Raw genomic sequence first — 17,019 nt, 5'->3', positions numbered from 1 at the left:
TACTAAGGTGTCTGTTGTACTTCTGTCTTTAAACACAGAGAAAACAGAGCAGGGTATAGCAGAGTAGTTCAGTGTTTTTATTAGCACTAGTTTGCAAATCACAGCATAAGTGAGTTTCCCGAGGGCCAGAAACTATTATCTTACATGGAATTGGTCTGCTCTCTCTTCCCTTTTGGCTGGATTCTGCCTGTATTGTTGGTTTTCAGGTTCAGGGTCCTTGGCTAACTCCATTTCTGAAGAGGCCTTTCTGCACTTGCAGAGTGAAACTCACACCTCCCTGCTGGAGGCATGTCACACAAAGGCCGAGAGCCTGCAGAGGGGCGCTGCTAAACCTGTAGCAGCGACGTGCTGGTTAATAGGCCAGGAGAAAAGATCTTTGGCAGTAGGATCCTACCACTGAGGTTTTGATCCAAGACCAAAGTAGAACACAAGGAAGAACGATGACTTGAGTCACCACTTTCCACAGCACGCTGTAGCACAGTGGGGGCCTTGAGCTCCTCCAGTCAGTCCCTGCACTGCCAACTCAAGTGCAGGGCTGAGGATGCTGCCAGTGCTTCTGAGTCATGAAGCTGGCTGAGTTAAATGTGTGCCAGTGGCCAGAGTGGCACAGGCACGTGGGATGTGCTGAGGGTATATACAGACCCCAGGGCACCCAGTTAGGAGGCACCTTGTCAGATGAAACCGCTGTAAGAAATAGTGCCACCCCAACAGCCCCTTGCAGTCCCTTCTATAAGCACCACCAGGCTGTCTTTGACTGCCTTTCTGGTCCAACATGCTCAGTCTGTCTACAGGAAGGAGAGAGAACAGTCAAATATTTACAAAATGCAGGAAACAGAGAGCAGCTGCAGCAGATTGGGAGGCCTTTTACTAAGGAAGAAAATATTATCCCTTAACTTCCATGGCACTGTAAACTTGAACTGGTATCCCTTTTTAGTCACAGCCTAGAATGAGGGGCAGTATTCCAGGCTAATCCACCTAATGAACTTTCCCCATCAACATCTAGGCCCTCTACATCTGCCCACCTCTCTCAGATCTTCCAGAATATCCTTCTCCTGTAAAGTAAGTATGATATTATGACCCAGAGAGTTGTTGCAGTGAGATTTTGAGTCAGATGCTCTGCATGTGATTGAGTGTCTTGCATCTTCCACTTAAAAGGGAAATAGTTCTCAAACACTTCGTGTCCAATGTAGACCAGGATTGAGTTCATTCCTGAAAGGAAGACACAGAATTACAGCATTGTTTTGACTGGAGAAGAGCTTTAAGTGTCCAACAATTAACCCAGCACTGCCAGATCACTACTAAACCATATCCCTCAGCACCACATCTACAGGATTCTGAAATACCTCCAGGGATGGGGATTCCACCACGGCCTTGGGCAGCCTCCACAAAGGAGCAGGTATGAGCTCACTTCAGAATGAGGAGGCAAAGGCATGCCAGGCTTGGGAAGCAGTGGCAACAGCTCATCACAGCACTAAGTGTCACCTGCTCAAAGGTGCTACGCACACACACCCCCATGTTCTCACATAGAGGCTAAGGGATGCTCTCCCCCAGAACGTTTATTGAACTACTGACAACCCCTGTGCCAAACTGAAAATCCAACCTAATCAGCATCCTACCATTTCACTGACAAGAAGAATAATCACAGTTATTGTCTTCAGGGTGGCCAAGTGCCAGCCTGTGTGGTCAGATCTATTGCCTTCACAAACAAACGCTGACCACCCTTCAAAGCTCTGGGATTTCTGGTGGGAGATATGATACCATGCTGTCACCCTACCCATCTTCCTGTCCAGACACCAGACACCAAAGCTGCTGAAAAGCTTCCCTCTGCTGTGGCTTTGCATTCCGTCCTTAGATGTTCGTCAAGAGCCCAGTGTGGTTAAAACCACAGTGGGATGCTCTGGGAGACAGGCTTATCTAAAACCACAGAGACAGGACCTACACAGCTACCCAGGGGACTTCATCTTCCATATCTTCAGAAGTGGTATTAGTCTATGGACATGCCTTTGAGTTTCCCATTAGCTTACTCAAGTCTCAGCAGTACTTTCCAAAACCAGCTATGAGCCAGCTGTGGTATTTCTCTTGGTACTAGGCAACTGTTCCCTATGACCTTAACTGGAGACCAGACTGAGAAGAGTTGTTGGGCAATAGCAGCTTCCAGCCCTCACTCAGAGACTTGACAGTCCTGCTCTTCTAAAGAGGGCTTCAAGTGTCAGGGGGTTCTTTGCAAAGATTTGGATCAAGTGAATCTTTTTGGCATCCATCAGCTTACCTCGTTCTAAATCCCAAGTATTATAGAAGCACAGGAAACATAAAAAGATAACATCAGTGCAGAAAGAAGTAGAAGGAATAAGTTTCCTGCTATTGTTTTACTAACCTGGGTAGAAAAATGGAGCTCCTGACCACAGCCTCTTGACATCCACAAGGTAATACATCAGTGATAAGAGGATGAAGGCAAAGCAGCTTGTGGTTGTCACATAGGATATTGACCTGCACACATTTTCAGCAGAAAGATGAGGTAAAGAACTATGTGGTGCAGACAGATCTCATTATGAGAGACCTGGGGAGACCTTATTGTGGCCTTCCAGTGCCTCAAGGGGGCCTACAAGAATGCTGGGGAGGGACTTTTTACAAGGGCTTGTAGTGACAGGACTGAAGGATAATGGACTGAGGTAATGGATTGAGGGTAATGGATTGAGGAGAGCAGATTCAGACTGGAGATTAGGATGAAATTCTTTCCAGTGAGTGGTGAAATACTGGAACAGGTTGCCCAGGGAGGTTGCAGATGCCCCCTCCCTGGAGGTGTTCATGGCCAAGCTAGACAGGACTGTGAGAAAGTTAGCCTAGTGCAAGGTGTCCCTATTCATGGCAGAGAGGTTTGAACAAGATGATCATTGCGGTTCTTTCCACCCCAAACCATTCTGATCCCCCAAGGTAAACCAGCACTTTACAAAGTCATGCCCCAAGCTGTATCTCTGCTTACCATAAGTTCTTGTTTATGGGAATGAACCCTTCTTCTTTAGAACATTTTGTCAAGATAGCAGAAATCATTCCCTGCAACAGAAAGTTGCTGAAGTTCATACGAGCGCTGCAACATGTTTCAGCAATGCCAAGCTTGCACTGCGCGGAGGTCCCCGCGCACAGCTACGCAGCTGCCTGACTTACCATCACTGTGCTCCAGGTGACAAAGCGACACAGAATTTGTTTGTGCTGGTTTCTGTAGAACAAGAGAATTTTTCCTGCCTAGTATCAAAAGAAAAAACAGAAACCAAGTCAGATATATTTGCCACCAGCTTACCACTGTTCGGACAGAGAAGGTGCCTAGGATTTATGTCAGCTAAGTGGCTGAAAGGCTCACAATGGGATTGAGAAGCAGTGAAGTGTCCACTCAGCCTCCTCTTCTGCACAATAAACAACCCCAGTTCCCTCAGCTGCTCCTCACCAGACCTGTTCTCCAGACCTTTCATCAGCCTTGTTGTCCTTCTCTGGACCCACTCCAGCACCTCGACATTTTCACTACAATGCAGGCTCCAAAACTGAACCCAAGACTCAAGGTGTGGCCTCTCCAGTGTTGGTATAGGGAGGACAATCACTGCCCCGGTCCTCACCCAGGCTGCTGCTAGCCTTCTTGGCTACCTGGGCACACACTGCCTCATCTTCACCCAGCTGTTCATGAACACCTCCAGGTCTTTCTCTCCAACCACTTTGCCTCAAGCCTCTAGCATTGCATGGGGTTGTTGTGACCCAAGCGGCCTTGCTGAACCTCAATACAATTGGCTTGCATTAAGGTTTTAAGCCCAGCCTTAAAACAAGCAAAGTTTCCAGGTGGATATCTTGCACACTTCTTGTGTCCATCCCTTGTGAAAAGGCACAGAAAGTCTGTGTTTGTCTAATGCAAGCTACTGCCAGGTTAGATTCCACTTCTCTGACACTCACCTCAGGCTACATCAGTCTGAAAGCACTGATCTGGAAAAACTTTTGTTTGAGCCATTTAAATAAAGAAACCCAAACTGCCTCCCCCAAGATCCCCTCAATCTTCCTGTTAGAGCACACAGCTTTGAAGAACAGAGGTACCTGGAGTCCCAGAAATGCCATAAAAATGCTATTTATGGTTCCCAGGATCCCTTCAGGGTCATATGGCATCGTTGTTTGGTATATCACCTTAAGAGAGAAAAGAGTTGTTAGAGGGCACCTGAGCATCCAGTCTCTTTCCTCTGCCAGCCCCCTGTGTCATTCCCAAAGGCCTCCTGACGGCTCTGTTCAGTGCTTGCCTGCAGCCTCTTGCCACAAGCCAACAGCTACTTACATTTGAAGAGGGATGCTGGTAGATGTGCGTTTCCCCGAGCAGCAGACGATCAATGTAACCAGCTGCTCCCCCCGTGCAGTTGGGGTAGTTTCCAAAGTCTCCAATGCCCCCAGGACCAAGATAACCTCTAGGAGACAACCCAGCAGCTCATGGCACAATGTGTTGGTATGCTCCACCTGAGCAGTAGCTGGTCCACTGGCCCAGCACGTTAAACGTTTTCCCTGGCCAAAGGCAGACAGTGAAATGCAGGCCCTACAAGACAGCTGGCTGGTGGCCACCCTGGTTTTGATCACCACCTGCCATAAGCAGCTGGGTCACGAGGAGACAGGCAGTGCCAGAAGCCTCATGCAGTGTTTTAGTTCAGCCTGGGCTGCTCCACTCGCTCTGCACATGCTGACCCTTCAAAAGGGGCAAAGGGGTGACATTGCAATGATCATGTCTTGCTGTACACAGACCACAGGGAGATTTTAATCCTCTTCAGATAGAAAGGATCAATGGTGTCAACTTTACAATACTTAAGTGCTTTAGTACTAAAGAAAGTATTTTTTTCCCATAGCCCTGCTGACTTAAAAGCTCTCCTCTTCATCCTTTCCATATGGCTAACAAAATGTGTACTCTACTCAGCAGAAGAAAACCAACCTCATGCCCCACAGGAAGGAGCCTGAGTGCACAGTCTTACCTGGGACAACCTGGCACTGGTAACAAAAAGGTCAGGCAGAGCCATATCACTTCTAAGGTCAGAATGCAAATCCACTGTGGCCAGTAGGGAAGAACATCCTGCAGAGCAGGACATGGTGTCTCCTGTACAAGACAGAGGGAGGGAGGTGTTAGCTGGCAAGCAAAAACCATACCCTCGGGGACATCTTATACTTCCTGGCAGGCAGTCCCCCAGATACAAGAGGGAGCTGTTGTCATTACCAAACTGGGTTCTACCAACAGACCTTTCATCTTCACAAATCATTTCCAGACAGTTACTTGGGGGGGGAAGGGAGAAACAAAACAAAAGCCCACAATGTTTTTCAGTTTGGAAAATGTCAAAAGGAATTTTGGTTCATGAGTAGAACAAAAGCCTTTAGGGAAAAGGGACTCCAGAAAGGCCAAGAAGCAGTATTACTTTCCCCTGCTGTGAAAAGACTCTGCCAGAATTAACCAGACAAAACGCAGGCCACAGGACCCAGCACTGAGATGCCTGTCCCTGGGGTCCCACGGTGGTGGAAAGTCATCTAAAGTGCCTGGGAATGCCTGCTTCTAATCACCATGTCCATGGATTGGTGAAATCCTGCAATCCAGCAAAGCTAGATGTGATAAAACACAGGCTGGGACACTGGAGGGTGATTTTTGCCAGGTCAGACTGCACTACACATCCAGTGAGATGCTAGGCCTTTTCTCACTGCTTCTCAGGTATTCTTTGAGCCCCAACAAGGGCAAAGTTCCCAAACCTTATTCCAGTATCACTTGTCATCTCCCCACATAACTCACCAAGATCCCACTCTCAGCCCCAGGTTTTGTAAAGAGGAGTTCAAGAGCAGCAACCACCAGGTACGTGACTCCCAGCCTCTGGAGCACCCCAGGAATCCGCAGAGTATCCCAGGACACTGCGACACGTGGGAACAAGGGGGAAGAGAGGCAGAGATGGGCTCTCCTGGGAATACAACAGCTGCTCTTCTCCAAGGAGAGCTGAGCCCCACTGCACCTGCAGCTACAAGGGACACTGTCACCTCATTTTCCATAAACCATAGCCCTGGGAAAGTCACTACTTAGACAATAAACTGGTCAGCACAGGGGTCACACAGAGAACTGGGACAGAACTGAGCATCACCCCACAGGACATCCTCAACCTGCCCAGTGCAGAACTGAGCAGCACTCTACAGGGCACCCTCAAACTGCCCAGTGCAGAACTGAGCAGCATCCTACAGGACATCCTCAGACTGCCCAGTGCAGAACTGAGCAGCACCCTACAGGACACCCTCTAACTGCCCAGTGCAGAACTGAGCAGCACCCTACAGGGCACCCTCTAACTGCCCAGTGCAGAACTGAGCAGCACCCTACAGGGCACCCTCAAACTGCCTGCACACTCTGGTCAGTACAGCAAGGCTGACACTGGTCTCCCAACAGCCCAGCCAAGCAGGCAGGAACAGTTGCAGAAATACAACGAAGAGAGCAAGGTCCACTCACATGGTCCAAGGCAGTAATTGGGATTCACAACTATGATTCCCAGCAGGATTAGCAGAAAACTCCTCCAGAGGATCTTCCCAAGCACCTTCTGCTTGGAACTTCCCCACCTCAGCATGGAGCTCAGTGACAACACTATTGATGTCCCCATGATGAATACAAACCTGGAGAACAGAGAAAAAAAGATGCAAAATTGAGCTGACACATCTTGTCCCACACCTGTGTGACAGCAGACACTCAAGCTCACAGAATAGCCTGCATTGGCCCAGCAGAAAAGCATCTGCTGAGTGAAACTGGTCAACTTTATTTCCTCTGATTGCCAGGAATCCCCAGACAACCAAGGCTGTCCAACAGGACCCTTCCATCTCTGCCAGTGGTCAGTGAAGGCAAGAAAGTTTGGGGAAGCAATTGCTTTCTGGTCTTTTTGCAGCAATAAACATGCCACCAGAGAAATTCCATTCCCCAAAATGAAATCAGTATCTGCAAACCAGTAAAGCACAAGCTGCAAATCGATGATTCAAGTGCAGAACTGACCTGCTCCTGCCCTCTAGATTAGGTTCAGAGTCCAAGTCCAGCTCCCATCTCCACAGGCAGCTACAACCATTTAAGAGAAGCATGCTAGGGGCAGCTGGGATAATTGCTTCCCCATAAAACCTTTCTCTGGTTATAAAGAGACTATCTTAATCCAAAATTCCCTTGGCTATCTCTGGATACACATCAGTCCAGCTTTGAATCCTACCAGGCAGACCACTTTCAACATGGTAGAGTGGCCAAGAGCTCTTCAGGGATACTGCACCTCCACTGGCAGGGTAACACTGGGCCTCCCACTGACATTGTGTGTAGGAAGGAAGGAGGATGTAAAGGAGGCAAAAGCACTGAGCTCTCCTACTGCTTCATAGGAACGATGATGTTATCTGAAGGGGTAGATTCCTATAGACAGTTGAACAGGAGTTCACTCCTCCAAATACCTTTCCACATGGAGGAAAAGGTTCACACAACCCTTAACACAGACAATCAGTTGATGCAGAACTATTCTTCAGTGAGACTTACCATGGAAACACCAGATCTGCCACTGTTAATCCTACAGAGGAATACCAAGGAACACATTATTGACCTCAAACCCTCCCTACATTTCAACATCATCCTCGAGTTTCCAGAGGAATTGCAGGCTGCAATTATTTGAAACCCCCAAATCATAGAACATGTTATAGGCAAGAGTTAACCAAGAACTAACCACCTTGCCTCACCGCTTGCACCGCTCTGCAAAAACAGGGCAGGACTCATTGCTGTGTCTTGGGAAAGACTCCAGGCATGGGATGTTCACTAGGGCAGCACAACTCATCCCTGCCCGTGGTGGAGAGGCTGGAGTAGATGACCTTTAAGGTCCCTTCCAACCTAAGCCATTCTATGATTCTCTGATGCCTGACCCTTCCCCATCAGTTTGCACATCAAGGTGTTAGGTTTCTGCAGCATGGAGCACCATCAGCTTGGCTGTGGTCATTAAAGGCACTGAAAAGTTAAAGATCTGAACCTGTGTCAGCAATGCACAGGTTACAGACTGTGATCTGAAGCCACCCCATCACTGTGTGACCAGCAGGACTATACACTGGTTTGCCCACTAACCTAACAGGCCAGATACCCTGCTGAGGCAACTTGGCAGGGTCCCAGCCTACAGGGGAGCAAGAGCTTGCTGCTGTGCTAACCACGTCTGGATACTGCTGCCCTTAAGACCCAGATTAACTGTCTCAATTGTACTTTACCATTCCAGCTCTCATGTTTGAAGAACCAGTATTTTCCTCCTCCATAGTTAACAAACACCATAATTATAAGAGAGAGCCTAAAAAGACAACCAAAAAAAACCACACAAAGCATCACATGACAATGAACCACATGAACACACACAGCCTTGTTAGAACATTTCTGACTGTGAGATCTGGTATGAAAAGTGTGGCCAGCAGGTTTAGGGAGGTTCTCCTCCTCCTCTACTCTGCCCTAGTGGACATCCTGGAATACTGTGTCCAGTTTTGGGCTCCCCAGTTCAAGAAAGAATCTGCTGGAGTCCAAAGAAGAGCTATGAGGATGATTAAGGGACTTGAACATCCCTGCTATGAAGAAAGGCTGAGAGACCTGGAACTAGAACTACAGAATTAACTGTTTAGTTTGGAGAAGGCTGAGAGGGGGTTTTATCAACATCTACAAATACCCAAGGGGTGGGTGTCAAGAAGAAGGGGACAGGCTTTTTTCAGTGACACTTACTAACAGGACAAGGAACATTAGATATAAACTGGAACACAGGAAGATCCACCTCAACATGAGAAAAAAAACTTCTTTACTGGAGGGTGACAAAGTACCAGAGCAGGCTGCCCAGAAAGGCTGTGCAGTCTCCTTCTCTGAAGACTTTCAAAGCCAACCTGGAGGTGTTCCTTGGTGGCCTACCTTAGGTGATCCTGCTTTGGCAGGGGTACGGGACCAAATCATCTCTGGAGGTCCCTTCCAACCCCTAACATTCTGTGATTCTGTACAAGGTTTCCAGCCTTCCCAAGCAGGAAGCAGGGTGGCAGTGAACCAAAGTAAGCTTCCTTCATGTAGTGTTTCTGCACTGAACATATGTTGCTCTTTTCCACCCTCTGCAACGACTTTAATATTTCCCCAGACTGGATCAGCTGCTAAGTGTTTTGGAAAAGTCCAAGAATTAAAGCCTTGACTACCTTCCAAGTAAAACAGCTCCCCCTCCCCACTCCAAACCACCCATCTGCTGTGTAGGGAGAGCCACTGGAAAGGTGCCGTTCCCCTGGGAAGCGCTGCTTTGGAGCGCGGTTCTTCTGCTCACCCTCGGAAGGTGTCCAGGGAGCGCAGGCGCTGGCGAGGGGCCGCGCTCCACAGAGGCGGGCTGGGATCGCTGCTGGCCGGGTCTGCTGCCTCCGGGGACCCCAGCTCCTTCGGGAACAAAGCAGACACGGAAGGGACACTCAGCAGCTGCGCTCCCTGACTAGAGAGCAGAGGTCGGCAAGCAGCACACTTTCACACGCCGTGTTTATGCTTGCTCTCCCCATCTTGCTCTGCCTTTTCTTCCCCCACTTGCTACTTCAAACTGCCTCACAGCTCCACTATACTGCAGTAGTATTTGTGGATGCTCCACTCTCCACCTTTGACCAGGGTGGAAGCAAGAATGCAGGGAGAAGAGCATGTGTTTGAGACTTGTACAGTTGGGTCCAGTCCAAGTCAGCCATGGACTTGCCATCGCTGGGAGTGCTGCTTTCCAACAGAACTGAGCAGATCCATTTTCTGACTCTCAAACAGGATTCATCCTGTCAGCACTTGTCTGACACCACAGACTCTCCAGAGAGCTCAACCAGCAGTAAATGAATTATTTTAAATGCAGGAGTGGCTTCTTTCTAATCAGATTCCCTAAACCACTCTGAGCAGCCCCAGTCACTGGGGCATAAAGAAGCAGACGTCACCGAGACACAGCCACGGAGATGAGCAGCTACAAGAACTGCTGCAGAGCTCTGCTCCCAAGCCTTTCAATTCTAGACAAGTCTGGACCTCCTAGATGTGAATCCCAGACTATCCATGATGATCTCTCTGTGTTCCAGTACAAAACATGGCTCACAGAGGAATGCCAGTTCTAGAGCTGCTAGAAAAATCTGAAGTGTAGATCCTGCTAAAATTTCTACTGTGGTAAAAGCAGACTCAAAAGTTGGCTTCCCTCTCCTATGCCAAGGGGAATATACACAGGGGAGGATGGTTAGTAATAAAGGAGTGCCCAGCTGTTTGGACACTGCGTGTTCCTCAGAAGTGAAGACAGCACAGAAGACCTTACAGAGTGTGGTCACTCACAGAATTAATCAGGCGATCAGTTTCCCTGGGGTTCAGTGTCTTGTAAACCCAGTTTCTGACTGGATTAATTCTGAAAAATATCAAGTTTAAAACACAACACAAGACCAGAAGCACAGTATACCAATTTCATCCTAAAGTCAGCTGTTCACCAGCATAAATCCAGAGCTAGGACAGTCCCTGTGCCTGTTTTCCTGGCTCACATATGTGCTGCTGAGACTCAGCCAGTGCCTGGCCTCTCAGGAAAGCCCATCTCTGTGATGACACTGCCACAAGCTCAGGTCTGGGGGCTTTATTCAAGGTTGTTTCCAGGCAGAGATGACTCATGGCACTCAGTACCCAGGATGGAAGGCTGCACATGCTACACGTGTTTAGATGTCACTGATTTGCGCTGCCGATTTGGAGCTAGACCCAGGAAGCAGTCACATGGAGGTAAGGCAGGGTGTGTATGAGCTAACAGTGGACATCAGCTGCTCTGCAGGAACCACTCCACACACCAGCTAACAAAGGTGTAGGACATCCCTCAAGGGAAATCAGTACATAAAGGGTGGCTGTCAAGAGGATGGAGACTCCATGTTTCACAAGAACTCCCATGGAAAAGACAAGGGGTGATGGGTACACCTTACTCCTGGGCAGGATCTGGTTGCACTCCAGAAGAAAATGTTTCACCAGGAGAACAGTCAGACACCAGAATCATCTCCCAGGGCAGGTAGTGGATTCCATACATTGGTCAGTTTTAAGACTCAGCTTGACAGGGTACTGGGCTAGTTCATTTCAACCCTACTATTACCTAGAAAGGTTGGACCAGATGATCCCTGGGGCCTCCTCCAAACTAGCATTCCGTGACCCTGTGAAACTGTATCCCCCTGAATTTATTATATGGACAGCTACCACAGCATAACTTGTAGAGGGCAACCTGATAACAGGATCTGATCTGCCACCAGGGCTGCAATGGGGCTCTGAGGCACTACCACACTGTGACTCATGGTGTTCAGATGGCAGCCCTGCTTCACAAGTGAGGAGTTAGCACAACACCGTTCACTTACTTCATAGAAAGGTGGCCAACAATCAGGATAGCAAAGAGTCCCATGTAAACCAGGAAAGCAAAAAGAATAGCTATAGGAAAGAGAGAACAACTCAATAAACAAAGTAACAAAACCATCCAGCAGCCTGGGCTTGGCCAAGCCAGACACAAACATGACAAAAAAGCCTAACCCACCCATAATCACACCGCCTTCTCCATGCAACAGGCATCCCAAGCATGTGTCCCAGAGTAAAATAATCCCACAACAAAAGCCCAAAATGCCCCAAAACAAAGGCAGGGTAGTTTGGAAGTGCAGCTCAGTGACTTGACATCTCAGCATTAAAAAAGGCAAAGTAAAATGAGACTGCATCACAAGCCAATGGTAAGAGGAGTCAATATGCTGGATGTTCTGAGGAAGAGACTGAAAGAGCCACAACATGAAGAAGGCAGGGGAAGGGGTAAGAAACCAACTTTGCAAACATGGAGAATTTTACTTTACAGATGGAGAAATGGAAGGATGGAAAAGCAACTTAAAGAAAAGAATGGAAGAGAAATAGACAAGAGTCTGAAACAGCCTGGGGAAAGAGAAGGACAAAAAAGCAAGACATGAGGTTTAAAAGTGGAAGAGCAAACAAAAATCAAGGCTCTGTATGAATTGTTTCCCATTTTGTGAGAAAAGTGAGGCAGAAGTAAGAAGAGGAAGGATTCCATGTACATATATAAACATGCAAGGAAACAGGAACTATGAGAGTATCTGCCTCCAAACACACTGCTTTTTCTGGGCAAAAAGTGGTGAACCTCATGTTAAAGTATCTCATGTGAAGAGGTCTGATGCTGGCCAGGGCCTCAAGACAGGTGTGTAAATCAAGGCAGTTTGATGCTGAGAGAGGAGCAAGCCCATGACACATCTTGAGCACAGCAAGAGTGGCTGCACAGGCTCTTGGGGAAGCTGGCTCTGCTGGGAGACATGCATGCTGCAGAATGGGAGGGGAAAACAGAGCATGACATACGGAGGTAGCTGTTGATAGGGCCTTCATTGATGACCAGGTCACAAGAAACAGTTTTGGTGCTTTTACTTAGGAGCTTTACCACAAGGGAGTAATTGCCAAACTCTCCAAAATGATACTGAATCCTGCAAAGGAGAAAGGAAATTATAAGCCACAGGCATATACCACAGTGCACATCTGAGGGGCTGCAAGCTTCAATGCTTGCAGGAAAGCCAAAACCCTGGCTGGCGAGCGTCCTCCAGCAAGGAGCTGCCTGGCTGTGACTCTGCTAAGCATCACCCTCCCCTAGCCCAACACAGATGCTTTACCACTCATGCACTGCCTCCTACATCCCCTGCCCCCCTGAGCTACAGGCACCCTGCAGGAGAAACCTGGCGCTCGGACACGCCGGCTCACCGCGCACCGTCGTGCCCCCTGCTTCCAGCAGGCACAGTGTATGCTGCGCTTGGTACCGCCAAGCTGAGCGTCTGAACAGGGTGAGGGTGCAGGCAATCAACATGACTTCACGAAACAAACGACAAAGTACAGAGGAGAGCCATGCAGGTGTCCTACCTGCAGAGCTCTGTGCCAGCCAGGGAGCCGTTGAGCTGCAGGGTGAGCGGATGCTGGGCATCAACCTCCACCCACACCGCGCCGGGCGCTCGCAGGCTCCTGTCGCTCGGCGGGACAAAAGCCAGGTACTGATACAGGCACTGCGGGAGAGAGGGCACAGGGCGCCCGTTAATGCCACGGGGCAGCGAGAGGGGGACCTCCGCTGCATGGCGGCAAAGGACAAGGCGAGGGAAGATGCCCAGGGGCTGGAGTGTGGCCGGACGGCAGAACCAAGGCGTAGCAGCCTCATGGAGCACGGGGAGAAGCCGAGCAGCCCCGCCAAGGGCCAGGGCCGGGCTGCAGAGGCGGAGGTCGGAGAGGGGTGCCAGGCTGAGCACAACGCGCCGCGGCTCCCTCCGCTCACCTGGTGGCAGGAGCCGGAGAGGGTGGCGAGGCGCAGGCCCTGCTCGGGCAGCTCGTTGAGGACGAGCAGCAGGGCCTGGTCCATCCGGCCCGGGGGCCGTCGCTCCGCCGCTACCCCCTCTCGGGGCCGGGGCTGGGGCCCGATCCCCCCGGGCGGGCCCTCCCCGTGCGGCTGTGTAAGGCCAGGCGCCATCAGCATGCCGCCCAGCGCCACCGCCACCGCCGCCACCAGCCCCGCCGCCGCCGCCGCCATCTTGCGCCCCGCCCCGGGGCGGCGCCGCCGCCATCACCGCCCTGCGCGGCCCAGCCTTCCCTCCCCCGTCCCGGGCCTGCGGCCGCCTGCGCCCCGGGCAGCGGCGGCCCGAGCGGGCGGCCGGCAGCCAGGGCCTGCCTGTGTGGGGGACCAGGGGGTGCACAGGAGGCGAGCGTGGCGCTTGGAGCCGCTGGGGACGTGCGGCCCTCCTCCTGGGCCGTAAGCTCGGGGCTGCAGGGGCTGCGAGGCAGCTCTGTGTAGCCTGCAGTGCGAAAGCCCCACAGGCGCTCATCTCTGGGCTGGTGAGAGGGTCCTGCTTAGCCTCCGTCTTTAGCGGAGAATGCAGAAGGCCCGGCCATGGAGAAGAGGCCGCCCTTCGCTAGGAGGGAGTTCCCTCCCAGGGAGGCGCCATCCCTCTCCTTGGCGTTGCTGCTTGCGGCCGTCCTCCTCCTTAACGCCTTTCTCTACCTGTACCTCAACAAGGTTTACATCTCCTCGGGACGTACCGAAGCAGACCCTGGCCTCTGCCCTTCCGGGTACTTCAAATTCGGAACAGTGAAGAATTGTTCCCCGTGGCTCTCCTGTGAAGCCATAAACAGGGAAGTCAGGAAACTCAAGCGTGTTGGTGAAGGTGCCGTGAAAAAGGTGAGTTCGCTTTTTGCTCTCCTGTGAAGAAAGAGCTCTCACTCTTTGTTGGTTAACTGACTCCCACGCTGCTGATGTAATTGTCCTTGAAGCAACTGTACACCACGGGGCATGTGGCTGCTGGTAAGGTGCACAGAAGCCGCGGGATGGGACTGACTGGAGCCCTAGGCCACCTCCCCGACACGGAACAGCATCCAGCAGCGCAAGCCTGCGACAGAGATCAGTGAAGTGCTTGGGGCGTGGTACAGTGGTGGTTGGGTGGCACGAAATCTTTCAGTTCGTTGGCATTGCCCTTTCCAAAGAGAACTTAGGAAATCGCGTAGGTTGGTAGGAGCTAGCTGTGACAGGTACTAGGATTACCGCAGGGTTCGACTGCCTGGTGCATGTAATTTGCAGTTGTGACCAAGCAGTCACTTGGAGGTCAGCAGCTGATGGTAGCAGATGGCCTAAGAAGGCTCTTTCTCCATGTGTCTTATGTGTCTCTTGTGTGTTCTCAGGTCTTCCTTTCCGAATGGAAGGAAAACAAAGTGGTCCTTTCACAGCTGACCAACTCGGAGCTGAAGGAGGATTTTCTCCATGGACTGAAGATGCTGAGAGCACTTCAAAGCAAGTATGTTGTCCGTCTGCTTGGCTACTGTGAGCAGCAGTTCACAATCCTCACTGAGTACCATCCTCTGGGCTCCCTGAGGGGCCTGAATGAGACTCTGCACATGTCCAGGTACAAGGGCATGAACACCTGGCACCGCAGGTTGATGCTTGCTATGGACTACGTGAGCGTCATTCGGTATCTGCACAGCAGCCCTCTGGGCACCTTCGTGATGTGTGACTCAAATGACCTAGATAAGGTCCTCTCTCAGTATCTCCTAACGAGTGACTTTCACATCCTGGTGAATGATCTGGACGCTTTGCCTCTGGTGAACAGGAGTGCTGGCAGGCTGGTGAAGTGTGGTCACCGCGAGCTGCAGGGTGAGTTTGTGGCTCCTGAGCAGCGTTGGCCCTATGGAGAGGAGGTGCCATTTGAGGATGACCTCATGCCTCCCTACGATGAGAAAACAGACATCTGGAAAATCCCTGATGTCACCAATTTTTTCTTGGGCCACGTTGAAGGAAGTGACATTGTGCGACTGCATTTGTTTGACATCCATGCAGCATGTAAGAAGAAGGACCCAGCTGAAAGGCCTTCTGCCCAAGAGGTCTTGGACGCCTACAGGAAGGTTTTGACTCTGCTTGTTCGGGAGGCAGCCCTACCTGGCACTAGGGAAATGTTATAGTGAACCATGAGACAAACAGCATATGGATGGCACTTGATGCCTTTCCTACTTATTTATCTTTCAAAAGGACAAAATCCCTGTCCCCAAACAAAAGAGAAGAACAACTGAATTTCTAGCTTTTGATTTTAAAACATACAGTCCACCCAATATTGGAGCTCTGCAAGCTTCCCATTGGCTTGGTCAGTCTATTATTGGAAGAGGGAGGAGCACGAGAAATTAAGTTATTTGAGTCCATGACAGAGTTTATTCCTTAAAAAATAAAATTTTACAACATTTACACAAAACTCTGTTTAAAAAATTACACAGAAAGAGTTGCTAAAAAAATCAGCCAACTTAAAGCTGATAGGCAGAGGTCTGGAGAGCTTTGTGGTGGTTCTTGTGACTTTGGCCCATATCCACAAAGTCCTCACCCACTTCCCCATGTAGTTAAAGTAGTGGTTGCTCAGAAAGCAGTACCCACCTCCGATTTTGGTGAACTCTTATGCCAGAGCCCCAGCAGCAGTCTCTGGCTGCAGCATGTGGGAGAGTTTGGCTCTGAAGCCACGTGGCCATTGCTCTGTGAGCCCTGTAGCCCACACCAGCAAGCATCTGGCTGCTTTGTAGGAACAGTGTGAACGAAATGCATGGACTCTACCATTGTGCACCTGCGTCTGACCCGCTGGGAAGCAGCTCTGTGTAGAATGGGTCTGGGAGTTCTGGTGCACAAGGAGTTCAGTGTAAGCCAGCAGTGTGCCCATGTGGCCAAGAAGGCCAACAGTGTTCTGGGATGCATTAGGAAAACTGACGACGAGCAGGTCAAGAGAGGCTCTAGCCTCTGCTCTGCTCTGCTCTGCTCTGCTCTGCTCTGCCCTGGTAAGGCCACACCTGAGTATTGTGTCCAGTTCTGGGCTCTCATGTTCAAGAGAGACGGAACTGCTGGAGAGAGTCCACAGAGGACTACAGAGATTATGAGGGGAATGGGTTTGCCCAGGGAAGCTGTGGATGCCCCCTCCCTGGACATGTTCAAAGCCAGGCTGGACAAAGCCTTCTGCAACCTGGGATAATGTAAAGTGTTCCTGCTTGGGTGGGGTGTTGGAACTAGATATCTTTCATGTCCTTTTCAACTCAAACCACTCTATGATTAATAATGTTTGAGTTCTGCAGTTCCAGCATCAATCCAGGATGTGCTGCAGATGGAAAACCATCCTCTTACAGCTCCTTAAAGCCAGGAGTCAAATCTTCTGTCCCCATCAATGTCCTCTTGTTAGCCATCATACTTGAAAGAAAAATCCACATCTGATGGCCATGAGGTAAACATCCCGTGTGTTTCTGTGAGAGTAGCAAGGCCAGACAAGAACCTGCCAAGCTTCTCCTGCTAGTAGTCTCTCTTGGTTAAGACAGGCTTCTGCTTGGATCATCTTGACATGGAGATGTCTGTCTGTTCCTGGGTGGAACAGTTACAAATATTGTTAAGAAATGCTGTCTCTCTAAACATTCACCCTGAGTACTGAGTCCTCTGTGTGTTTCTCCCCTGTTCCCTCTTCTTCAGCATCTATGCTGTCCATCTGCTGTAT

General features: G+C 50.2%; 2 protein-coding genes across 4 annotated transcripts; one reads left to right on the top strand and one right to left on the bottom strand.

Annotated features, from left to right (window-relative positions):
- Positions 1 to 54: 54 nt before the first annotated feature.
- Positions 55 to 13,559, bottom strand: HGSNAT (heparan-alpha-glucosaminide N-acetyltransferase). Of its 3 annotated transcripts, XM_064148511.1 has the most exons (17): positions 13,299 to 13,559; positions 12,896 to 13,035; positions 12,347 to 12,468; positions 11,359 to 11,428; positions 10,316 to 10,385; positions 9,306 to 9,412; positions 8,236 to 8,312; positions 7,526 to 7,556; positions 6,479 to 6,639; positions 5,783 to 5,898; positions 4,983 to 5,104; positions 4,304 to 4,430; positions 4,072 to 4,158; positions 3,163 to 3,240; positions 2,981 to 3,051; positions 2,375 to 2,487; positions 55 to 1,209 (listed from the first exon to the last, which is right to left on the bottom strand). In XM_064148511.1, the coding sequence occupies exons 1-17, from the start codon at positions 13,548 to 13,550 to the stop codon at positions 1,028 to 1,030; spliced, it is 1,926 nt and encodes a 641-aa protein (XP_064004581.1). In that variant the 5' UTR covers positions 13,551 to 13,559; the 3' UTR covers positions 55 to 1,027. The 3 variants fall into 3 exon arrangements, with proteins under 3 accessions (XP_064004581.1, XP_064004582.1, XP_064004583.1); XM_064148512.1 differs by lacking the exons at positions 7,526 to 7,556; positions 8,236 to 8,312; positions 9,306 to 9,412; positions 10,316 to 10,385; XM_064148513.1 differs by lacking the exons at positions 7,526 to 7,556; positions 9,306 to 9,412; positions 10,316 to 10,385; ... (2 more) ...; positions 12,896 to 13,035; positions 13,299 to 13,559 and having other exon boundaries at positions 8,236 to 8,260.
- A 49-nt stretch (positions 13,560 to 13,608) lies between these two features.
- Positions 13,609 to 15,750, top strand: POMK (protein O-mannose kinase). The gene is made up of 2 exons (XM_064148505.1): positions 13,609 to 14,195; positions 14,693 to 15,750. The coding sequence occupies exons 1-2, from the start codon at positions 13,908 to 13,910 to the stop codon at positions 15,464 to 15,466; spliced, it is 1,062 nt and encodes a 353-aa protein (XP_064004575.1). The 5' UTR covers positions 13,609 to 13,907; the 3' UTR covers positions 15,467 to 15,750.
- Positions 15,751 to 17,019: the final 1,269 nt, after the last annotated feature.

The sequence above is a fragment of the Pogoniulus pusillus genome, chromosome 9 (genome assembly GCF_015220805.1).
Source record: "Pogoniulus pusillus isolate bPogPus1 chromosome 9, bPogPus1.pri, whole genome shotgun sequence".
NCBI lineage: Eukaryota > Metazoa > Chordata > Aves > Piciformes > Lybiidae > Pogoniulus > Pogoniulus pusillus.
Note: the sequence above shows the minus strand (reverse complement) of the source record. Positions and strands in the feature narration are given on the sequence as shown.